The 26,722-nt window shown below is 31.5% G+C and overlaps 1 protein-coding gene across 1 annotated transcript in view; it reads right to left on the bottom strand.

Moving 5' to 3' along the window:
• LOC145259891 (BAI1-associated protein 3-like) overlaps window positions 1-26,722 on the bottom strand; it is a 2,054,292-nt gene that overhangs the window by 49,300 nt on the left and 1,978,270 nt on the right. The window contains exons 27-31 of the mRNA XM_080117785.1: window positions 26,048-26,194; window positions 16,883-16,999; window positions 12,150-12,233; window positions 3,174-3,255; window positions 1,134-1,172 (exon numbers count right to left, since the gene is read on the bottom strand). Of these exons, the coding sequence (XP_079973911.1) occupies window positions 1,134-1,172; window positions 3,174-3,255; window positions 12,150-12,233; window positions 16,883-16,999; window positions 26,048-26,194 (469 nt within the window). The remainder of the gene's footprint in view (window positions 1-1,133; window positions 1,173-3,173; window positions 3,256-12,149; window positions 12,234-16,882; window positions 17,000-26,047; window positions 26,195-26,722) is intronic.

Raw genomic sequence — 26,722 nt, 5'->3', positions numbered from 1 at the left:
TCAGCATTTCCTTCCACCCATTTAGCCCCAAAAGTCCCCAGGGGATGTCAAATTCTGGTGAAAATGAACAAACGGTGCAGTTTTAGGCCTTAGTATATGTAAATTTGAGTTCTGCACCATGCAAAAAAAGAAATGATTAAATCCATCATTTGCCCCCCTCCATTTAGCCCCAAAAGCCCCCAAGGCCTTAAAATACTTAAATTCGAGTTCAGCACCATGCAAAACTGCTAAATAGACATACACAAAAATATTGGGCAAATATAGTAAAATAGTCCCAAAAATGGAGTGTTTTTATTAGCCCTAAAAGAGTCCCTGGGGCACACGCAAAGTATAAGACAAACAAAATTATATAGAAGTCGGTTAGTTACAACTTTTCAGAAATTGTTATAAAAATCCAAGGTATCAATTTTTTTTAATAAGCACAAAAGTGTAAATTTTAGCCATTTTAACCCGAAAGGGTTAAAATCTTTAAATTTAGGAGGCAACCGGATTTTTCCCGGAAATATGTTCTGTTACTTTTTTTACTCATATCATGTTTAATGTTTGTGCAAAATTTAAAAAAATTCCAAGGCGTAGTTATTGAGAACAGTGCGGGCAGACGAATGGACGAACGGACAAGGGTGAATTTACAGGGCCATCCTCCTTTTGTCGGGAGACTAAAAAGGTAAACGCGCGAAAAGTTAGAAAGTTAAAAATTAAAATATGACCAGACGATTATTTTTCATAGTCAGGTAGAAAGGAAGAACTTGGATGAATTACAATATAGTTGCTACAAGTGTTGGCTGCGAGTTGAGGAAAAAAACGCCAGCACTTTCAACTCTGCTCATCACTCTTTTACTTGCTTTCTGTAATATGAAATATAATGAATTGAAATATAATTAAAAAAAACTCTATATCTTTTTTATACGCATTTTATAAATTATGTTATCCGCCAATAGCTGATCACTTACCAACAAGAATCTTGTCCTGGGGAAATAAAGTTTCGACTTGCAGAAGAACTGGTAAAGTTACCCACCAAATCAGTTTCAAGCCATGTGGTATTGATATGCAATGGACAGAAAACAATGGAATACCTATTACGCTGATAACACGTGGCCCCTGGTTACAGGAAAGATTTAAATAGGAACACTTACCATTGGCATCGAGTGGTATCAAGTCTTTGGCACTGATCACTGAAAAAAGACAACGGAAAAAAGCCTAATTCATTTATGTCTCAGGGATCTCAGTAAAAAATGGCAGCACGTATAAAGAAAAAAACAAAACAAAACAAAAAAACAAGCAAATAAAAAAATAACAAACTAAATTTAATCTAACCATCAGTAATAAAAAATAATTTCATTACGTATTAAAACACTTTTTTACCAGTTCTTTTTAACACATCGGTACAACAATCTACAAGTTAAGATTCTTTTAAAAATATTATCTGAAAGCTCACAATAGTTTATGGAATCCCTTATTGATCTTTTCATAAGAATAATATTTTTTATTATCATTTATGTAACAAAAGGTTTTACATCGATCCTAGTAAGTCTTCCTGTCACGTGGTATCCACTAAATTGCACCCAAGAGGATAGTCGCGTCTGAAACGCCCTCACATATGACATGATGACGATAGGACTGAAAACATCTGAAATGTAATTGCCGTCGGCAAGTTAACACCTGAGAAGCATCCGATGCTGATAACAGCATCGGATTTGGTTGACATTGTGGCCTTGTTTACTTGCTCCACCCCCCACACCACCACGAGAGCAGAGTTAGACGCGATCGCATTTTTAATATCGAGGAAATCCAGTTTCCAAATAGAGTTCATTGGATTAGGACAAAAATGCTTCAGTGTGGGAGAATTTTTACTTCATTGACTGAGGACAAAATAGATACTATACTTTGAAAAAAATTATTTATTTCTGAAAAATACAAAAATAAATTAACAATCAAACATGTTGGGGAGAGGGTCCATGGTCATCCTTATCAATGTTTACCATTTTCCTAGCTAAAATCTTCAGTCACCATAATACTACATTTACTCCAGAAGTCGTCTTACTTAAGATTCCCAAACTGATTTAAAAAAATATATATAAATATGAACATAAAAAAAAATCGTTTGTTATTTATTAAAATAATAATTACGAAATGAAATCTATTAATATCAGTTACAGTTTGGACTCTCTTGGCAACTTTTTTGTTGAGTAATTAATTACCTTCTATTGCCTCCTTTGAAATCTTAAAAAAATGTCTATAGTTGTGATGTCCGTTTAAAATGTCAAAATATGAAATTACTTCTACAGTCGGAACCATAAAAGTGTTGTTGTTGTTTCAATCTTTTAAAATTCCAATCAAACACTTGATAATTCTTGTGACTGTACCTTTTTTATATAATGACATACATATCAATTTAACCAATTACAATAATGTAAATGTTCAAGTTCAATATTGCCTGTACATTAAAATCCGTACAATTGACGCCATTAGATAAACCAATTGAATTGAAATAACGGATTATTTTTATAATTAAAATAGAAATTTATATTATGTGGATCATTAAGACTACTATTTTCATCGTGGATGTTGTTTTCACAACGTATTGGCCGATGTACCTTCCTACTTTCTTCAGGTGCATCTTGCCGAACTCTGGAATCTTTATATTGAACTCGAGAATATATACAAATTTCGAACTGAACTTTAATCCATGAGGGTAGATTGTTCTCGTTCGGTCAGTAAGTACTCTGCCTTTTACTTTTAAATTACTACCGTTTGTAATGATGACTGAACTTTTTAACCTTCAGAACACGTTATTTACATTGATTGATACACGTTTGTCTGTTGCTATGCGTGTTTAAGATAAGAATAGAAGTTCATATAATCACAATGATATAAATGACCAATTTTCAGCTAAAAAACCCCAAAAATAAGCATTAAATAATAATAATAGTAGTAGTAGTAGTAGTAGTAGTAGTAAAAACAATTTAACATCTCTGGAAATAACATCTTCATAAAAGATAAGAAAGTCATTAAACCATTTTTATTCGATAATCGATAATGAAAAAATAGGTGATTGGTCCGAAGTTCCACAGAAAGAAGATTTTCCCAGAAAAATATCATTACAGCTTAAAATGAAAACCTGTTAGTTATTTTTTAAAGTTTCGTACAAAAAGATTAATTGAAAAACATCTTACCTTCAACTAATAAAGTTTGAATATCATATTTGTAGAAAACTCGGACGTTTAATGTGCCATAGGGACTGGTTTCTGTTTGTTCCTGCAACGAAAAATCAAAGGCCAAATATAAATAACGAAATAACGAGCGAGAACATCCGCCGTAATCTGGGAGTTATCTAAAAACAAAAAAAAAAAACAGGATATTTTTTTTAAAATGAGTCCATTCATTTAGCTATAAAAATAATAGTTTATCAAAAATAATAGTTTATCAAAAGTTATATTATTTTTTATATTAAAATAATCCCAAACTCGTGTTTAAATTCGGAAATTTCATCAGTTGAAAATTCGATCCATATTTGATAAACACGAAACCAGTAGTTTCAAATAAAAATTCCGATTAAAAAAATTTAAATTTAAGTAAAATTTTACAAAAATTACAACCAAATTAAGATCAGCTGGAAAGAAGGCTTATTTAGAAATGAATTAAAATTGAAAATTATAATCAATCATTCGAAACAAATTGAAAGATTATTGTATTTTATCAAGCATTTGAGGTAAATTATCAAACGAACCAATAATCAACTTAAACGCCGTATTTAGCTGAATGAAATTGCTATATAGAAGAGCCTATACAGTTAATTTTTTCTTTGATGTACAGAAACCTGAAATAACATCAGACGGGAAAAGCTTTAGTAAAAATAAAAGGCAACAATCTTTGATTTGGGTATGAATCCTAAAAGAGATATATATGTCGTTTAGAGGAAGTGTAATTAAAACAAAATCTTGGGATATGTTGTAGTGATAAAACTTCCCAGACAATAACGGACAAAGTGCGAAAAGCAATCTAAATTGTATGTATTGTATTTTCTATAGTGTTATTAGAGAACACGAATAAGAAAAATCTGTAGTATATTTGCTAAACGTGTGTACGAATGTACTTATTGTATTGACTAATGGAGTACGATACAGACTGGACGGAGGCATCGAACGTTTCCCCATACAAAGATTAAAATTAAGATATACAATTAAGATTTAAATTTAAGATTAAAATTAAGATTAAGATTAAGATTAAAATTAATATTAAAATTAAAATATAAAATTAGGATATAAAAGTAAGATTAAAATTAAGATTAAAATTAAAATATAAAATTAAGATTAAAATTAAGATTAAAATAAAAATTAAAATTAAGATAAATATGAAAATATAAAATTAAGATATAAAATTAAGATTTAAATTAAGATTAAAATTAAGATTAAAATTAAGATAAAAATTAAAATATAAAATTAAGATATAAAATGAAGATTAATATTAAGATTAAAATTAAAATATAAAATTAAGATATAAAATTAAGATTAAAATTAAGATATAAAATTAAGATTAAAATAAAGATAAAAATTAAGATTAAAATTAAGATATAAAATTAAGATATAAAATTAAGATTTAAATTAACATATAAAATTAAGATTAAAATTAAAATATAAAATTAAGATTAAAATTAACATATAAAATTAAGATTAGAATTAAGATATAAAATTAAGATATAAAATTAAGATATACAATTAAGATTAAAATTAGATTAAAATTAAGATATAAAATTGAGATTAAAATAAAGATTAAAATTAAGATTAAAATGAAGATTAAAATTAAGATATAAAATGAAGATATAAAATTAAGATATAAAAATAATATATCAAATTAAAATTAATATCAAGATTAACATTATGATTAAAATTAAGATCAAAATTAAGATATAAAATAGAGATTAAAATTAAGATACAAAATTAAGATATAAAATTAAAATTAAGATTAAAATTAAGATATAAAATTAAGATTAAAATTAAGATTAAGATTAAGATTAAAGTTAAGATTAAAATTAAAATATAAAATTAAGATATACAATTAAGATTAACATAAAGATTAAAATTAAGATTAAAATTAAAATATAAAATTGAAATTAAAATTAAGATTAAAATTGAAATATAAAATAAAGATTAATATTAAGATTAGAATTAAGATTAAAATTAAAATATAAAATTAAGATTAAAATTAAAATATAGAATAAGGATATAAAATTAAGATTAAAATTAAAATATAAAATTAAGATTAAAATAAAGATCAAAATTAAGATAAAAATTAAGATTAAAATTAAGATATACCTTAAGATTAAAATTAAGATATAACATTAAGATTGAAATTAAAATATAAAATTAAGATTAAAATTAAGATTAAAATTAAGATTAAAATTTAAATATAAAATTAAGATTAAAATTAAAATATAGAATAAGGATATAAAATGAAGATATAAAATTAAGATATAAAAATAAGATATCAAATTAAAATTAAAATCAAGATTAACATTATGATTAAAATTAAGATTAAAATTAAGATATAAAATAAAGATTAAAATTAAGATACAAAATTAAGATATAAAATTAAAATAAAGATTAAAAGTAAGATATTAAATTAAGATATAAAATTAAGATTAAAATTAAGATATAAAATTAAGATTAAAATTAAGATATTAAATCTCTATATAAATAAAATGAACTCTTTTTTCCCGTCTGATTTTGACATTAATAGGATTAAAATCAAGATATTTCATGCAAATATAATATGCACAAACGGCAGAACAATATCTGAGGTGTGTTATAGGCTTATTATTTCTCAAATTCCTCGATAATCTTAGATTTCTATACTTTTTCTGCTGAGAAGTCACGGCCAAAATCGGTTAAGATCAATGGAAGTGGTAAAATATTTTCTCTCTAAAAAATTCCTCTTCCCCCTGCCACCACTTAACATCGTTTGGGGATCGTTTACAAGGAACAGTTGAGAAGAGAACACCGGTTTGGCTTCGTAGTTCTTTCATGTGAAGTTATTTAAAATCACTAAACTAAGCTGCAGTGCTCTGTGGCGTAGTGGTTAGCGTGCTGGACAATTCACATTATATTTTCACGTTCGCGCCGACCTACCGTAGTCGTTTTTTTTTTTTTTCCTAAACAACTGGAATGGACTTTTCTTGGTGGCCGAACTGTTAACGTTGCAGATGTTTTTTGTTTTTTTGTTCACACTTTATTTTCCTACTTTTACTCATGATTCCGGGTTTGATCCTTCCTACTTACCTACCATAACATTTTTTAAAACTCTCCCCCCCCGTCCCGGAAACAAACACTCGGGCAACGCCGGGTACCCCCGCTAGTTAAGATATAAAATTAAGATATAAAATTAAGATTAAAATTAAGATATAAAATTAAGATTAAAATTAAGGTATAAAATTAAGATTAAAATTAAGGTATAAAATTAAGATATAAAATTAAGATTAAAATTAAGATTAAAATTAAGATTAAAATTAAAATATAAAAGAAATATTTAAATTAAGATTAAAATTAAGATATAAAATTAAAGTATAAAATTAAGATTAAAATTAAGGTATAAAATTAAGATATAAAATTAAGATTAAAATTAAAATATAAAATTAATATTAAAATTAAGATTAAAATTAAAATTAAAATTAAGGTATTAAATTAAGATTAAAATTATGATATAATGATAATTATGCTTGGAATCCTTATATTAATTTTGATCACAATCTCTTACATGAATTTGATTCTAGAAAATGTCTAAAATTTAAATTTTAAGATAAGGAGTCTTAAGAAGAAATTAAAATTCAGGGAATCTTGCTTAATTGATTTTCTAATGATTATGAATCAAATTCTATGCAAATCTGAAATATTTGAACTTTTAAATGGCAGATTATGCCGTCTAAAATCCATTAAAATTACTAAAAGGATTTCACGTTTCTGGTTTTTTCGATGAGGATTGGTTATTCGTATTATTTGGATTCATCGAATTACTGTTCTTATCTTGAGTGTCATTTTCATACACACACAAAAAATTAATATAAATACACACACACGCACATATGACCCGAATGCCCATATATATATATATATATATATATATATATATGTATATTGAGTAAAACGATTTATAATTTTAAATTAAAAATCAGTTTCAAAAGAAAAACAAACAAAATCCACTCGATTACACGATCGTTTCAGAAACGATGTTTGTTTTATTTAAATTGACAATAAATATTGCTAATTATTTCACAAACATTTTGTCCTTTAAAAACAAAGTCTCCTCATCATAAAAAATAGGGGGGGGAGGATCAGTTAAAGACACATCTTTTGAAACTAATTTTTAATTCAAAATTATGAATCGTTTTACTCAATATTAAAATAGCTCTAGGATATCTATACCCTTTGAGCTTATATATATATATATATATATATATATATATATATATATAAATATATATATATACATATATATGTATATACACACACACACACACACACACACACACATATATATATATATATATATATATGTACAGTACAATGAGCACTGTTTTCTTTTAATTGTATTAATAAATTTACTAGTACATTAAAATAAACTCTGCTCTTTAGATTCCAGGTATAATTCCCTCTTATATATATATATATATATATATATATATATATATATATATATATATATATATATATATATATATATATATGTGTGTGTGTGTGTGTGTGTGTGTGTGTGTGTCTGTGTATAAACAGTAATACATATAGTAATATGTAGTTATAGTAATCATTAATAAATAAGATATACATGTAGCTAATTTTATATAAATAAATATACTTTTTAGTAGAATTTGAATTGAGATCTTAAATAACATCCCCCTCAACATGGATATAAACAAATTCATACGAGCAATGGTGCATTTTTTCTAGTGATGTTATCTCAAGTAACAGACGTTAACTAGATACTCCACAAAACCAAATTAATTATTATCCTGGAATCCGGTAAGACTTAACCAGTTAACTATTTTATAGTATATCCTTTTGTGGAATCTTACCACTAAAAAATATACTATAAAATAATTAACTTGTTGACTGGGAAGAGGAAACGTACTCATTTTTTTACTTTGTTATTAACTCATCGTTTAAGAAATAAAGGAGATCTTTAGTTGTTAACTCGGATATCTAGGTATATCATATAGAAATGAAATGTTAGCCCCTTGAGGAACTCTTTGATTTTTGAAACTTTACATAGGAGTAAAATGAATTTATATATATATATATATATATATATATATATATATATATATATATATATGCGTGTGTGTGTGTGTGCGCCAATGTGAGTATGGGCATATATGAATGTAGAAAGATGCATATTGCATAATATGTAAATATACGTTTGACTTTATGCATATATGCGTCGGTATATAAGCTGTTTGATATGTGCATTCACGTGCGGCGTGGAAGGTCCCAGCTGTAAATATGAATTTGAGTGCTGAAAGACGAAACGAACGGGCGCCGACAAGTGGTCACTCAGGTCATCACGGTTAATGCGAGAGATCTTGAGTAATATGAGAATACTTATATAAAGACAAAAAGACTAAAATGCTATAAAGAAACTAAGCCATGTCTTTTTACCAAAAAATAAAGAAAAAACGAATAATAAAAAGACGAAAATATAATAGAAAAATAATGATTTAAAACGCATTTTGAATTTCAAACTGACCAACGTACACATGATCCTCGTTTCTTATTCATTCCCCCTCTTTGCTGCCCTTTTTCTATATATTGTGTCTTTGTCGTTTCTCCCTTCTTTATTATAATTAAATAAACAATTTGTATAAAAAGAATGAATATTCCTTAGTTTTCTCTTGAGGAAAACGTTAACCTAATGACGCGGTTTCTGCATACAAGTGTATGCACATATGTTTGTGTAAATCTCTCTCTCTCTCTCTCTCTCATATATATATATATATATATATATATATATATATATATATATATATATATATATATATATATATATTGGTGTTGAGCGGATTAATCGGAATCGGGAATCAGAAAAATTAGAACGTTTTTTTTTTGGTATAGAAATCGGTATCGGAATAGGAAAAGGAGGAAAAAATCGTGCATTTTTTCGATACCAAAAACGATTCTTTTAATTGCTGTTTTATTTTTGTTTATAACTTAATTTTCCATTACTAATTACTAATGATAAAATAATAATTAATTATGGATTTAAAACTACGGAAAAAATCAAAATTCTTAGCTCATTCATACAAATATATTTTTACGTTTTTGCCAAAATATACGCACATATTACATGGTTTTTGTACGGTAAACCGCAAAAAGGAATAACTTAATTACTAAATACGTAATTACAAATTCATTTCCTACAAGATCGCTAGTTGTATTGGAATCGGGAAAAAATTGGAATTACTAATGTATATATACAATGGCGCCAAAAAGAAAGTCCGCACTTGCCATTTCTGCAAAACTGCAATTTTAAGCTAAATTGGATGTAACAGTTTAAACAGCCTGCGTCCTCATTTGATTCGCCTTTTATTCCTCTATAATTTTAGCTGTTCATATTTGACATAGAAGTATGTTAGTGTTCGTGTCAAATCTAAAAAAAATAACTTTAAATCGAGAAGGCACCCCCCAAAAAAAACAAGAAAACAAACAAATAAACAATAAAAAAATCCACACAATCGAAAATTGTTATTTAAATGCAACTTGAGAACATTAATGCACCAGGAACACTATGAACTACTTAATATTTAGTAGCATAGCCCTTTTGCAATTTGACAGCTTGCAGTCTTTTGAACAATCCTTTAATTAGTCCAGGGAAAGGGCATCCCACTTTTCTTTTATTTTTGTCCAAAGTTCTTCCAGATTTGAAATTTTATCATTGCGTAGCTGTTGCTTGATGTAATGCCGTATGTTTTCGATAGGATTGAGGTTTAGAGATTGTGTAGGCCAATCCAAACACGGAATACCATAATCTTCAAGGAATCTCTTGAAATTGCCAACTGTGTGAATGGGAGCATTATCCTGCATGAAGATGGGATTATCATCTAAATTCTGGCCAAAGTAGGATAGAAAATGTTCAGTCAACATATTAATGTACTTGGTCGAATTTAATCGACCTTGTAAGCGAACTATAGGCCCTGAACTATTGGCACTAATAACGCCCAACACCAATACTAAACTCCACCACCTTCCAGTGTTGAAACTGCGCACCTAGGATTAAATTCTTCGTCCTTCCTTCGGCGGATGCACTTCCTACCATCACTGTCTAGCCTATTGAACTTGCTCTCGTCACTGAAATCATTTTTGAAATATGAAGAGTCATGATCTTCATTGCATCTGACGAAGTTCAGACGGCATTTTTTGTTCTGTACAGAAACCATTGGCTTGCATCTTGCAACACAGCCCATTAAATTACATTCTTTCAATCTGTTCTTAACTGCAGAAAGAGAGCATTTTTAACAAGATTACACTGTTTTTAAATTTGGAGAGCCGTTTCAAATCTGTTTCTGAGGCTGCAGATCTTGATAGCATTATCTTTCCTGTAAGAAGTAACTCTAGAACGACCAGATTTAGAAGCATCACGAACACTGCCGTGCTTTTGCACAGTCATCTGTACCGTTTTCTCATCACATTTTAATCTGCGGCCGATTTCTCGATTAAATAACCCAGAAAAGTGGGGATAAATGAGCTCCTGACGATGAGTAAGTTGAGGCATATGGAGTAAATGTTACGTTGTATAACCTGGAACAACAATTACGATTAGAGATGCTTTGTTGCCTAAAAGATGGATATTAAAAGCTGGTTTTAAGTTCATTTGTTACTGCAGAGTTTCCTTTTGCTTTAACGATTTGATTTTTTTTTAATTGACGTGAACACCAGAATACTTCAATTAAAAGTCAAATATGAACAGGTAAAATTATAGATGAATAAAAGGCGAATCAAATTAGGCATAGATTGTTTAAGCAGTTACATTCAATTCAGTGTAAATTTGCCGTTTTTGAAAAAATGACAAGTGCGGAAGTTCTTTTTGGTGACACTATATATATATATATATATATATATATATATATATATATATATATATATATATATATATATATAAAGTGGTAGTAGGAAGGCAGGCTCGAACCCGTACTGCGAAGGAGGAAAAGAACGGGGAAAAACGCGACATCTTGGCTGTTACGACTACCGTCAAACCAGAAGTGACATAGGTTTAAATTAAGGCTAGGTAATCGAAAAGAGGGGATGACTTTCGAAAATATCGACAAAAAAAGCGACCCCTCCCTGTAGAAAAGTGCCCAGTTGAGGGTGAAGAAATTAATGTTTTTAGCCATTTTTTTTTGTATTTGTCGTCTGAAGGGTCGAGCTTCAAAACGATACTGATCTTGTGAAAATTCGTCGCCTCTGTCGAACGTTTTTGACAGACATGCAAACATACATACACACATTTATATATTGGTAGCTCAAATTTTCGACCCAAACCGAATACTCTTTATTTATATTTTCAAATGTTTAGACCAGAAATTATCTGAGTAATTTGGTAGAGACCGCAGCGGTCAATTTTATTTTTTTAACTTTGACCCCTTAACATTTATTGCTTTGGGCTCAAATCAAGTTATTAAGTTAGATCCATGTCCAAGGAACCTATATCTAAAATTTCAATTGTTTATACCTAAAATTGGCGGAGGAGTTTGGTAGAGTTCTCAAAGGTCAAATCGTTGAACTTTGACCCCTTAACAGACAAATTTCTGGCCAAACGATTACAAAGATTTTCCCAAATCTCAGTATCTTGTATATCAAATTTCGAGTCTGTAGACTTAAAATTGACAGTCTGTAGACTGAAAATTGATTGGCGTAGGGAAATGTAGACGAGTCTGTAGACTGAAAATTTCGAGTCTGTAGACTGAAAATTGATTGGCGTAGGGAAATGTATACAGACAGATAGACACACAAACATATAGACACTTTCACTTATATATATATATATACAAAGAGAGAGAGAGAGAGAGAGAGAGAGAGAGAGAGTGAGAGAGTGAGAGAGAGAGAGAGAGAGAGAAAAAGGGGAGAGAGAAATTAGAAAAGGAGAATAATATATAGGGGTAAGCAAACCTGTTCATCCAATTTTTCTTGATAGAACTGTTCTATTAAATCTCGCGTGTCTTCTTTGTGTAATGCCAGCTGATCCCGCAAATCCTGACAAATAGAAACCAAAAATAAAATAAAAATAAAATAAAAGTCAGGGCGGATTATTTGCTGTTAATCCTTTCTTTAGATGCTGCACTGTCAGCAACCACTGTAAAAGAGTAATAAAAAATGCAAGAGAGCTGTATGCTCAGTCCGTTAAATCCAAAGTAGCTGAGCAGCGGCTTGGTTCCCACCAGTTTTGGCAAATAGCAAACAGGATCCTGAACAGAAGCGTGCGTTCTATCCCAACCATCATCAATGGACCTGAGGTCATCTCGTCAGCACCAGACAAAGCCAAACTATTTGCCAAGAACTTTGTAGCTAATTCTACCCTATGCGATGAAGGCCATCAACTCCCCGTATTTCCTCCTATAACAGACAACACGCTATGCAACATACAAATATCTGTGCATGAGGTCGCCAAGCTAATCAAGAACCTTGATTCCAGTAAAGCAACTGGCCCAGACGGCATTCCAGTTATAGTGCTGAAAAAGCTCCAACCAGAACTTGCCCCCATACTTACAAAACTGTTTAAGCGTTGCCTTAAGGAGAAGTGATCTTCAACACCCTTGGAAAACCTCATCAGTATGCCCTGTATTTAAGAATTCAGGTGAAACGTCATATCCCTCTCAGTACAGATATATAGTATAAGTCTCCTGTGTGTCATGAGTAAGTTGTTGGAATTCATATTAAATAAAGAAGTAGTCAACCACCTCAGCAGAAACAACCTTCTAAGTGACATGCAATATGGTTTCCACTCCGCAAGATCTACAGCAGATGTACTAATGGTTATATCTCATAGGATCAGTGAATCTCTTGACAAAAGCTTCCTTTCCAGGGCAATTGCTCTTGACATATCAAAGGCCTTCGATAAGGTATGGCATAAGGGCCTACTTCACAAGATTTCCAGTTACGGTATCACTGGTAATGTTTTCTCAATCATTAAATCATTTCTCTCTGATTGGTTCATAAGAGTAGTGGTTGATGGGCAGAAATCATAGGCCCACAGTATTAATGTTGGAGTCATTCAGGAGTCCATCCTGGGCCCAACTCTGTTCCTGATCTACATTAATGATATCCCAAAACATACTTAAATCATTCGTTGACATCTATGCTGAAGGGAAGAGGTGGCTGGTTAATTTTAATGCATCCAAAACCAAGCTTCGATCTTTACATCATCAACGCTCTGATCCCTATCTGGCATCAATTGAAATGGATGGCTCTCGTCTTGAGGAGGCTCCATGTTTTCACAAGCTTTTGGGTTTGACCTTTACTCCTGATCTGAAATGGAACACGTACATCAGGACTGTTGCCAAAGGCGCTGGGAAAATGGTGGATCCTTCTACCGCTCCAGAAGATATTTCACTACTGATGCAATTCTCTATCTGTATAAAAGCCAAGTACGTCCAAGGATGGAATACTGCTGCCATATCTGGGCAGGAGCTGCTAAAAACAGCATATCCTGCTTTGATAGAGTACAAAATAGACTTCGTGGTTTAGTGGGGGATGCCCTTTTCTTTTCCCTGCAACCTCTCTCCCACAGAAGAGACGTTGCGAGCCTGTCTTTGTTTTATCGTTATTTCCATGGCAGGTGCTCGTCTGTGCTCCAATCTCTCGACCCCCCCTCGCCAATCTTTCACGAAAAACACACATCTGGCTGAAACTACTGTCAATAATTTTCCCCACTCTTTATCTGTGCCTAAATCCAAACGTAGATTCCATGAGCAGAAATTCTTTCTCAGAAGTGCACGACTGTGGAACTCTCTTCCGTTTGCCTGTTTGCCACCTGTCTACAACTTGGACGTCTTCAAGTCAAACATAAACAAATTCCTGACAAACCGCCCCCTTAAGTAAGACACTCTATCAAATATCCAAATACTAATGATTACTACAATACTATCTCATTGATCCGCAATAACTCTTATCCCTGAGTGGCCTCCGGGCCTTGATAAGTGGTGACCTCCATGTAAAAAAAGATATGTATATATTCAATATGTATATTTAATATGTATATTCAATATGCATATTCAATACATATATTCAATATGTATCTTTGATAGGATAATCAATATATATATTCAATATATATATATATTCAATATATATATATCAATATATATATTCAATATATATATTCAATATATATATTGATTATATATATATATTCAATATATATATATATATATATATTAAATACGTATATTCATTATATATATATTTAATATATATATATTCAATATATATATATTCAATATGTATATTCAACATGTATCTTTAATATGTATATTTAATAAATATCATTACTAGGTATTTTTCAATATTTATATTCAATATGTACCTTTAAATATATGTATATTCAATATGTACATTCAATACGTATATTCAATATATGTATTCAATATATATTTTAAATATATATATATATATATATATATATATATAATCAAAGTAATATTTACTAATGGAACATTAGCAGACACTCACAAAAAAAGGCGGGCGACCAACAGAAGACATTGTTGTTTGAAAGAAACAGCTTACTATGCAGAAATTGTATATAATCAAGTTTATCAGTTGTTTTAACTTGTGTGATATTTCATTCTTGTCTTCAGATAATGTCGAGTAATCAGGAGAGAAAACGCACCATCTTGGAGCCCAACTTTTCCTGGAGACTTGTAAATAATGAAGTTTACAGTCTTGTTTTCTTTATGAGGTTATCCATTCTAGTACACAGCTTATTTCAGGTACGTCAGGAGAGAACACGAACCTTTTCAGAGCCTACCTCACTACGTTTTTTTTTCGCGTATCGCTGCCCCCCATTATTCTGAGGCCCTAAAATTTGAATTGCATTTAACTGAACTGTTCAATAGACAAAAGAATGGACATTTAATGATCTCCGCATTTCCCGCCTCAATCAACAGCTTAGTCTCACGTGACGTTCAGAAGTTCAATGGCTGCGCCTCACACACTTGCTGACTTAAGACACGCTCGTATCGAAAAAAAAAAAGGACGAAGAAAAATAAACCACAAAATAAAATAAGAAAGAAATGCAATAAATGCAGTAAATATAAATTATAAAAATATAAATGACTAAATAAAATGAAATAAATAATTATGTATATAAAACTAATGAATAGTTAAAAGTCAAAAGATAGATAAATGAGAAAAAAGAAAATAAAATAAAAATAAAATAAAAGTTCTACAGATCTGTTATTTTCCTCTATCGTCCTTTTTCCTTGACTGGTATTTTCGTCGATTCAATTTCACTATTCAATGAAATACAAAATTTGTATATAACGCGACCGCATTCTTCCAAGCGTTGATCATATTTGCCGGTGGAAATTCATGGTTGTTTTATCTCACCCACTGGCCCAATTGCTTGGATTTTCTCGGCACTGTGGTTTGCGTCCTGGCCTTGATTTTCCGACGCCTTATTTGTTATAACAGAGCGTTGCGTATGAGTCATTAGATAAGTAGCACATCCCATTTTATTTCAACGAATGTTTATTCTTTTCGGCGATTTGATTTCAGTTCGCAGATGCATAAAAATTCCATAGGTTGTTTTTATTAATCATTATCCGTTGTTCTGTTTTTTGTCGTTTTCCAATAATTCAAGTTTTATCCATAATTCTCCCAACCTTTCAGTGGATATTGGAGGCATTTTCTTGTATTTTTGTGCGTAGTATATGATTTATAAACTTTGGATTGCTGGTCCGACGAGTTCATTTGGTCTTTCCCAACGTCTGTTGTCTTTCCAGATGTCGTTCGTCTATTCCCAGACGTAATTCAGTCTATTCTTGAAAGTAAACGGACTAGCTATTTTGTAGCTATTTTTATATTCAATATATATATATATATATATACCTTCAATATATATATATACAATATGTATATTCAATATGTATCTTCAATATATATATCTTCAATATGTTAATGCAAAAATAAATATCGTCGCAATAAATTATGGAAAATGATCAAGTGAATTTAAAATAAAACCCAGTGTTTTTATTTTGTCGATCTGCCATTTGGAAATCTATAAAGAAGTGGGAGAGAAGTGTTTTTGTTATTTAACCAAGTAAAAATGAATGGCGGATCGGCAAAATATGAGAACTGATTTTTATATTTCATCAAATTCTTAATAATTTTGCGACTTTTTGGCAAGGATAATCATTTTTTGCATGATGCGTAAATATAGGGAAAAATTTCTACTTGGAATACGATTTTCATATGTACCTTATACTGTATAAGTACCATGTATTCCCCATAATGAATATTTCACAAACGAATAGGGCGAATCTTTGAAAATTAAAAAGTTTCCGAATACGATATAGTAAAGTAAGAGTTGCGCAATCCCAAACGGCAACCATTGCTCGACTCTGATAGTAATGGGATATTCACGCTGGAAAGAGAATGATTTTGCCTCGGCGTTTTCTTATCCTTGATCAGTTGCAAAATCATGTCTTGGTTGTCTTTTCGATTTAATGCATAGTTGGAGGATGAATATGAGGATTAACATTTTCCTAAGTGAAAGTTATACAGTAACACCGACAGAACTCGAACTCGGCAATCCGAACCGGCAACAACTAAATCAGGCCACTTACACCAATTATATATATATTCAATAGATATGAATCAATGTAAGAAAAAAAGTAGAGACGTACCTGAAACTGTTTATCGGACAACATTGTGTCCATACTCAGTCCTTTGTTATTGGCGTAGAAAAAATCCACAAGCAAGGTTAAGGCATCAAACATTCGTTGGTAAAATATTTGCTGTTTCTGGAAAAGAATGTAAAACGACATTCATAGGAAAAATGCATCAATAAACACATTTGTTTATTTGTGTTCAGTTAAAACTGTACCAAAATCGGCGTTGTTGTTTAAATAAAAAATATGGTTGTCTTGCTTGCGAAGAAGTGGAATGTAATTTTGCTGACTTTTATTTTATAATCAAATTATTTTGTGAAACAGGAATTTAAAAAAATTATTTTAGCACTTAGCGTTAATAGATAATTAGTAAAGTACAAATAATTATGTGTAATTATATTTGTTTTTAGTAGAAGTCAAGGGAAATAACTCATGACATGATTACTTCCCATTAATCTGTAAACACTGTTTCCCTTTAATGTATAAGAATATTTGGTGAGTAATAGAAAACATTTTTACGAAATAAGTATTTTCATAAAGAAATTGACGCGAAATAAAATATATTTGTATCAATAACATAAAAATATGCTATTTTAAATCAAATATCAATATATCAGATGAACTTCTATTTGGGATTAACTTCGAAAACCTTGCAAGATAACTTTACATGTAAGGAAGAATGCACACACATACACACATATTCAGCATTTTTGTAGCATAAATTTAATGCAAACATTAACCGTTTAAGTTTTGGATGAATGAAAGTATTTATAAATGAAAATATTCAGTAATAACATTCGAATAAGCAAATATGTCGACCATTTCAGCATCACATGAGTAAATTCAAACAAACCAAAAAATTAGAAGTTTTAATTTGAATATTGCTAATTCTTGTTTTGATATAATACATGCGAAATATATTTATTTCAATAAATAAAAAAGTAAATGCATTTAATTGTAAAGGATTTATCCTGTATTGAATCATTGCCACAGGGATCTATATCGATACAATTATTAAATAACTTCACAAGTGCATTTCTAATGTCAACGTAACGTTTTATAATTAAACATCGGATTATTATGTTTTATTTATTACACATTATCTTACCATTAAATGGATAATATCACCAATTTTACATCAGAAATAATTTCCAAACGCTTGTAGGGATTTTAAAAGAAAACAATTTTAATTATGCTTTCAAAGGTAGTTAACGCCTAAAAGTTATTTTTCTTTTATTTCTTTTCATAGTAATGACATTTTTACTCACAAACAAAATAGGGACCGTGTGTTGAAAGAACAAGGGAGGAATATGATTTGTTCCAATGACATGTATTTGCTCTTCATTTGGGGTTAGGGTAGCAATCGTTTAGAGAATGGGATTTGTTCTGTGTAAAGTATTTTCTTACTAATAAAAAATTAGCTCTGGACGCCTGGCGTTGCTTGATCACACAATACGCTTAAACACGATATTTTAATGTATGCAGATTGCGTATTGTTGTAGACCTGTGCTAGGGGTTACAAATGAAAAAAACACAAATAGTGTAAAGTGTATGAAATATATGTATTTATCATAAAGAATACAAGAGCCACTAAAGTGGTATGAGAGGAACATATTCGTAGCATGCGATTAAACATGGTATGAATGTCTCCATTTTGTCTCTGAAACCAGTGTTATTCATAGGACTGGTTGATTCCACTTAATTCTGAAATAGGGGTGATTTGTACCCCTCCTCCCGAGCTTTTCATTCCACTGGGATGATCGTATAGCACTTTTTCCTGGGGTTGATCTCTATGGGGTCGATCATTTTCCTTTTCCTGGAGGACCGGCGTTGTTTGGCTGCTTGTGGTGTTACGAAGTCGAACGTGTCATATATCTGGTCCATTACCTCTTATTCAGCAGGAGGTTGTCTTTCGTCATCAGTGATACGTTTCCGAATTTGGTTTAAATGTTTCTTGTGCGTAAATCTTGGACCTTCAATAATGTAGACCATCCGCCAGATCCTTTTCTGAACCTTTCCTAGTTCCCACATCTTACTATTATTTTGTGTACCTGGAAAAATACCTTTTCACCAGGTAAATACCTCTTTTTAGGAACTATAGTATTTGGCGGTTTCACCTGTTTTAGTAAAAGTTTCACGAAGACCGGCCTAATTTTTCTCGCGAACATTAACTCTGCGAATTGTGTGGCATTATCTGACACTAGACAATCAACCACACCACACCTAGTGAACAATTCGTGAAGAGCACTGATTGTAAAATCGTTGTTTGATTTTTACATCGAAATACATCAGGCCATTTTGAAGAACTGTCTACCACTATTAACTAATAGTTTCCATCCAGTGGGCCTGCGTAATCCACGTGTATTCTTTGCCATGAGATGTCCGCTTTATGGCACGGGCTAAATTGTATTGGGGGCGCTTTTGCAGCCAATGTGCATCCCTTACAGGACTTTACCGTGCCTTCTATATCAGTGGCCATATTCTTCCAGTAAATGTAGCCCCACGTTTCCCATATGGAAATCCTTTAGAATTTTATTTAGTAGTGTAGCTGGGATTACTACACTTTCTCGGCACAACAGTACCTCATTGCACATAGAATAAGCTTACGCCGCTGATTCATCCGATTGAATTTTTTGTTTCATTTCTTTGATGGAACTATCTTCTTCAGCCTCCCTTATTATATCTTCCAAAGTGACAGGTAGTTCCTTGATCGTATTACATAGTATTTGTGTATAGTCCTTTCCACTTTGTAGTGACGCTATTACGTTGTCTTCCAGCGGTTTCCTTGATTTCGGGATTAATCGCGACAATCCGTCTGCGTGACTTAATTTCGCAGATGTAAGAAATTCCATATTGAAATCTTAATTCAGTAGAATAGTCCCCCATCTTTGCAGTTTGTTGGCTATGTAAGTTGGTAGACCTTTTTTTAGAGCCAAAGATGGTTATAAGCGACTTAGGGTCAGTTTGCAATTTAAATTTACGACTGTGTAAAAATTGGTGGAATTTTGTAACACCGAATATGATCCCCAGTGCTTTCTTTTCGATTTGGGAGTAATTCTTCTCAGCAGGAAGTAAAGTTCTTGACGCATGGGCGATCGGCTTAGTGGACCCATCAGGCATCTTGTGTAGAATGCACGCCCAGATCCCATAAGAACTTGCGTAAGTTGCGACAATAATCTCTTGTTTCGGATTGAAATGAGTCAGGGATAAATCTGACGTCAATACATATTTTAATTTCTTAAACGTTGCTTGGCACTCAGGCATCCAGGCCAATTTTTTATCCTTTTTTAATAATACATTCAATGGCTCACGCAATTCATGCATGTTCTTGATGAACGTTTGATAATAGTTCGCGAACCCCCAAAACTCTGCAATGTAGTTATATTATGAGGTTCTGGCATGTCTTTTACAGCTGTGGACATGTCTGGATCGGGTTTCCTCCCGTCATTATCTATGATATGACCCAGGTATTTAATTCGCATTTTGCTTCTTTCAATGTGAAGCCGTAATCTTTTATTCTGTCAAACACTTTAAATACATGATCTCTATATTGTGCAACATTTTGACTGCGCATAAGAATATCGTCCAGACAGCCCATTGCGAAATCCAAACCGCTTAGCAAAGTATCAATTACCTGTTGGAAAATTGCAGGTGCTACTTTTATACCAAATGCTAATCTATTGAATTTATAAAGTTCTTTGTGCATTGAGATAAACAAAAGTTTCGAGTTATCTTCCTCTACTGGTATTTGAAGGTACGCCTCACTTGTCTATTTTGGAAAAATATTTTCCGCCATATTTCGTCTGGAGTTGCTAGCGGGTACTGATGGTCTTTCAGCGCCACATTCAATCCGATCTAAAAGTCCGCGCATACCCTAGTCTCTTTAGATTTTTTTTCACGTATACGGTGGGGGCTGCTCACTCACTATAGTTAATAGGGGTTAAAATCCGAGTGTTAACTAGTCTTTCCAATTCTTTTTCAATTTTTTCCCTCAAAGCGAACGGTACGCTCCGTGGCTTTTTGAATATTGGTTTTGCTTCATCCAGCAATTCAAATCTCGCTTTATTTTTGTGCAACATCCAAACTTTTCGGAGAAACACTTGGGAAATACTTTTTAAGATCTTTTTTGAGTTTGTCGGCTTCGGCCGTTAGGTTTTCGACTTTGTGACAAAAATCACTCATTGGTGAGTCTCATATTTCAAATTCCTGAATCCAATCGGTCCCGAATAAGTTCGTTGCGTTTCTTAGAACGAACACTTTTAGTTTTTTTTGTCGTTCTTTTTAATGACACATTAATAACTATCTCATCCTCAAAATTTATTTTTTCACCAGTTACCGATATTGCGACTTTATTCGTCTTTGTCATCCTGAGCATTCCTATTCTCTTCCACGTGTGAAAATTCATAATTGATAAATCCGACCCTGAATCGAGCAGCAGTTTTGCTCCTTTATTTCTGATTCTCACCGTAACATATTTCTTTATGTTCTCTGTTGGTGAAGGGTCCATTTTTGCAGTTTTTACGTAGCTCTTTTTTGCTACTTTAGCTCTGCAATATTAGGCCTTGTGCCCTACTAGCTTGTATAGGCCACATGTTATTTTCCTTTGGTACTGACATGCACTGTTCCTCCACATTTGCTACAAGGGGTTCTAGGATTTTGTCCTGATAATTTTGTGAAGGGTTCTTTTTGCCTCTCCGTTGGTAATTGCTGGCAGGCGGTTGTCCTTTATTTTTGAAGCATATTTTTTTTAATGTGAGCGATACCTGCTTCCTCTATGTTTCGGAAATCTTACTTCATTGCCACGAACCGCTGACAATCTTCAGCCAGTTTCTGAAGCGTCAAATCAGGTTCTAATTCCAATTTATTTAGAGAACGACATCTTATATCAGCGTCTTTTGTGGCCATCAAACCTTGTGTGAATATTAGGCATTTGAAATTGTCCGCCGTTAATGACGACAATTTGAAATTGTCACAGTGCTTATTAACTATAGACACAAATGTCGTATAGTCCTAACTCTCCTTACGTATATGATTCATGCATTTCCAGCTTTTATGAAAAAGGCTTCTTTTTGGACGGTATAACTTCATTAATTGTTTGACTGCCTCGTCAAACGACAATTCCTTGGTTTTTCTTATGTCCACGAATTTGTTATGTTCGGATGTACCTAACTTCCGTAGCAATAAACGAACCTTCTTTTGATCCGTCTATGCACTGCAATCAATTTTAAAAAGTCTCCAAATCTTCTGAAATATGCCTCAGACGTTAGGTCTTTCTGAGGAGCATAGTGAAATGTATCAATAGCTGACCAGATCGCATTTTGGGGAAAAGCCGTGCTGGTTTCTTCTCCGCTGTCCTTATTCACTAAAACTTGCGTTATCAAATCCATTTTTTTATCTGACTGGTTTTGTTGCTCTAAATGTAAAATTTTCAATTCTAATATTGGTTCATTCATTTTTTCCTATCTCTTTCCTGTTTTTCCTCGAAGAATTTCATATGATTCTAACTGCTTTTCCAATATTTGTTCATTCATTTCTTTCTTTTCTCTTACCCGTTTTTCGAGATTTTTTATTAAATTTAACTGTTTGTCTTCGTTTTATTTCTGTATTGCCAATTGCTCTTCTCTGAACCTTTTCAAGTTCTAATTGTTGACTTTGTTGGAATTTTACCATTTCCAAAATTTGTTTTGCAAACTCGTCCATTTTGATTTTTTTTTGGACGGCATGGAATTACTTGATATGACAAAACAACCCAATTCGTTGATTTACTTTTCATATAGTACCAACTCTATAGAAAAAAAAACCTTTACAAAATTCGTACCTGGTTATTTAACGAATATTTCTTTCATATATTTATTTCCTCGTGTGGCAATTTTTCTGAGAAAATAATTCGGCGTTTGCATTCATACAGAAAGCAGTAGATTTCATTTATCATTTTTTAATTTTCGTAACGTGTAGGTACTGGGTTCAATTCCTTGTTGATTCTACACATTTTTCCATCCTTTTCTTTAAAAAGAAAAAACTTACTTGTCTGTGAAAGAGAGTTTATAGCATTTATTTAATACTGGCTATTCTTTTTGATCTCTGTGCGAAAAAGAATGTCCTTTTCTCGTTAACACTTTATTTGTCGTGCTTAGCGAAATCGTTTTTTTTTCTTTTTCGACGCGCAATCCCGGCAACCAGTGAAAAGTTTATTTTAATCGGATTAAAATCCGACGTTTTTTTTAATTTGTGCAAATACTCGCTTTAGCCAATAAAATAAAATATATCATTTACTTTTGCAGGAGTTTTTTTCCTTTTTTCAACGCTAATGCCTTTTAACCATGAGATGTATTAGCAAAACATGCTTTTTAGAACGACAAAGGTGTTTTTATACTGAATTCAGTAATAATAATTCTCCGCGCAATTCGTCTCATGAGTTCTGTTTCAGCTCGTAGTTTACGTTTTAGTAGCTTTTTTAACAGCAAGATAAGGCTGTTTGACGACGTCTTTGTAAAATCTTTTTTTCGGCAAGAATTGTTGTCCTTTTTCCGAAGTGTTCTTTATCCCGTATTTGTGGATTTTTACGCTCGAATGTTGTTTTTTTCCCCAACGTAGACAAGTAGGTTTTATCGTTCTTCACCGAACTTTTAAAAAATATATACTTTTGAAGTTTTGAATTTCCTCCGAGTGTAGGAAAAATTATTTCGAATATCCGAGCGTGATCTTTTTTCTTGAATCCTTTTGGTCGTCAAATGCTGTTTTCCAACGACTGTTTTATTTTTAGAGTGAATTCGTTGCCCGAATATTCGTCATTTAGTTGTTGTTAGCAATTATTGCAGATTGATTCGGGAAGTTCTTGAATCGTCCTCGTCAGCCAGTTGTTGTAGATCCGTGCCAGGGGTTACAAATGAAAGAACCACAAGTAGTGTAAAGTGTATAAAATATAATATGTATTTATCATAAAAAATACAGGAGCCACTAAAGTGGTATGAGAGGAACGGGTTCGTAGTATGCGGTAAAACATGGTATGAATGTCTCCATTTTGTCTCTGAAACCAGTGATATTCATAGGACTGGTTGATTCCACTTAGTTCTAAAATAGGAGTGATTTGTACCCCACAACACGTATGTATTATTATAGAATTAATCATCTATTAAATATATATTATGAAGAATAATTTATCCGGTGAACTAAGTCGCAAAAAAAAAATAAATAAAATAATAATGACAATGTCGTTTATCAAATTTGGTTTGTGTTTGTTTACAATATCACGTCAGCTGATATTTGGGCTTGACAATCATAAAAATCTTTCTTCTCTTATAAATAAAAAATAATTTTTTACAGGAGAATATTTTACGTTAAATCGGCCAAGATACACCGGTGTAATCTAAAATAGTCCCCTGTAAAATTCTTTATTTTATCTATAAGACAAGAAAGACTATTTTTAAGATTGGATTTTTTCGATTTTCGACACTTATCGGATGAATTTCTTTACAAAATATATTTAAGAACACTGCCAGAAATATAAATTACCTTTGTGTGAAATTTGAAAAAGATAGGCTCAACCGTTTCGAAACACATGAGGAAAGAAACATCATCAAAATGTAAGCAATGTGATACGATTAGCTCAATCGATTTTCCGAAAGTTAGTAACAAGTACATTAGTAAAGTATTTTGAATTATCAAATGAGTTTGTAGAGTTTAGAAAAAAGGCTCATTTGTGTGCATTCTTTTTCTAATGTTCTGTCCTTTTTTTACTACGTATCTGTAAAAGGTTAATCGCTGAAGATTCTTTTTCAGGTGTAAAATTCAGATTCGGTGTAATTTATTAGAGATAAACGGCGATAAAATTAAAATAAAATGATTACTTCAAACTGTATATATATATATATATATATATATATATATATATATATATATATATAATATAAATATATGAAATAATAGATATATATATTATTTCATACATTTATATATATTCTTGTGAGAAGATATAATATATTATGTATCGATTTTCAGCATTTCTTTCAACGAGAATCAATATGTGAATAGAGCTATGTAGTGTGTTATGAAAATATATGTATAGCAATTAAGCTTCACAGAACCGTTCGTCGTTCGTGTCTCATCTATGAAGGGAATCGTTAGGCTAAATATCTATCTCTCCCCTTACTCCCTCTCTTTCTCTCTCTCTCTCTCTCTCTCTATATATATATATATATATATATATATATATATATATATATTAAACATATCACGTTAGAAAGAACAAACACTCATATAGTTACTCATTTTCAAAATGATCTTTTATTGGTAACAACTTACGTACAATTGTTTTGGATTCAATGTTGGCATATAAGTATATAATGGTTCCGTAATTATAATTATGCACATTTGGACGAACTCATCAGCACATCAACAAACCAATTTGTCAAAAGTTTCACATCCCGCGAACAGGACTCTTTTTTTAACATGTCAGGTATTTATTCGCTTTTCTTTTTTTATCCACAACATATATGCAATGTGCCAAGCAGATATCAGCATTTTATGATAAAGTTTACTTGCTTTCAATAGTCCCTCAACATCTGTACTAGTAGGTACCGGCATATCTTTTCCTGCTTTGGTCATGCTTCATTTGAGTAACTGCATGAATGTTTCTTCTAAAGTGGTATCTTTAAGAAATATTCATAGCTCTAGTACAACTTTGTGTTATTTATATGCTATTATTATCCCAAACAGTCAAATTGCATATAAACACGCACGCACATAAATATACTAGAAAGGAATTTTCTGTATTGAATAATTCACTCTCTACACGATGTCAGGATCACGATATGGCAGAGCCCTACCGAGCTGTAAGTGCTCTATCGAAGTTTTCCTTCTCTTATACCATAGTTGTCAGTTCAGTCTACAACTTTATCCATAATTGTAGGAATGAAATATTCATTTATAACCTCCAAAAATGAAATACGGCTGCCGGAAAAACATATACTGAGCCAACAATCCCAAGTGGTATATATTACTCGCTTCCGCTCCTGCTTACCCCTTTCACATCTCTGTGGATTTTTCAGTATTTTAATCAGTACTGAAAAACGGTACATCACTTAAACTCTTATTTGCTGTTTTTATTTTATTTATCTAAGCTGTGTAAATATAAGAGTTTATAACAAAATAAAAGGCAAAGCAAAAAGCAGTCCAACTTACCATATCTTCGGTGATCATTACATCTTGAAATTCTTTGAGAACTTCCACCCAGATGGAATCCAAAATCCGGTTGAAGTTTGCGCTGACTAAATTTTGATTCAACGTTACCAAATTCTTATCCAGGTATTCCATTAAATCCACAATTGCCTGCGAAAATAGATAGCATGTAAGTCAGCAGTAACATATGACTACGTTTCAACCGATATTGACTTTTTGCATGAGTATTATTCGCTTATGTTGATGTCTTTCTTTTTGCTGATTAGGTATTGTGTACTCTGACGTTTTTTCTTACGGAATCAAACGAGGAAAGTGAATCGGATTTAATTTACTTACGCAAAATAAATCAACAAATAATATAAACATCAGCGTACATGAATAAAATGCACGAAGAAGGCCGGATAGATGATCGGCTGAAACACAGTTAAACAATAAATAGTCAACAGTCACAAATAAAACAATGCAAATCTTTATCCGAAAGATTTAAATAAAAATAATTGCTTTTACTTTAACAAACTAGCTCAATACCCGTCATTCAGAAAGTGTTAAGATATAAATAAACAAGAACATAAGTCAGGCATGAGATTGCATGCCTCCGCCTGACAACGTAAGAATGAGCAAAAGTTTTATTCGGGTCACACATCTCCATATCGTTTGAAATATTCCCGAAGTTATGTC

This window comes from Euprymna scolopes, chromosome 35 (assembly GCF_053919585.1).
Source record: "Euprymna scolopes isolate OS-2025 chromosome 35, ASM5391958v1, whole genome shotgun sequence".
Taxonomy (NCBI): Eukaryota; Metazoa; Mollusca; class Cephalopoda; order Sepiida; family Sepiolidae; genus Euprymna; species Euprymna scolopes.
The sequence above is the reverse complement of the archived record's forward strand: the minus strand, read 5'-3'. Positions and strand labels throughout refer to the sequence as shown.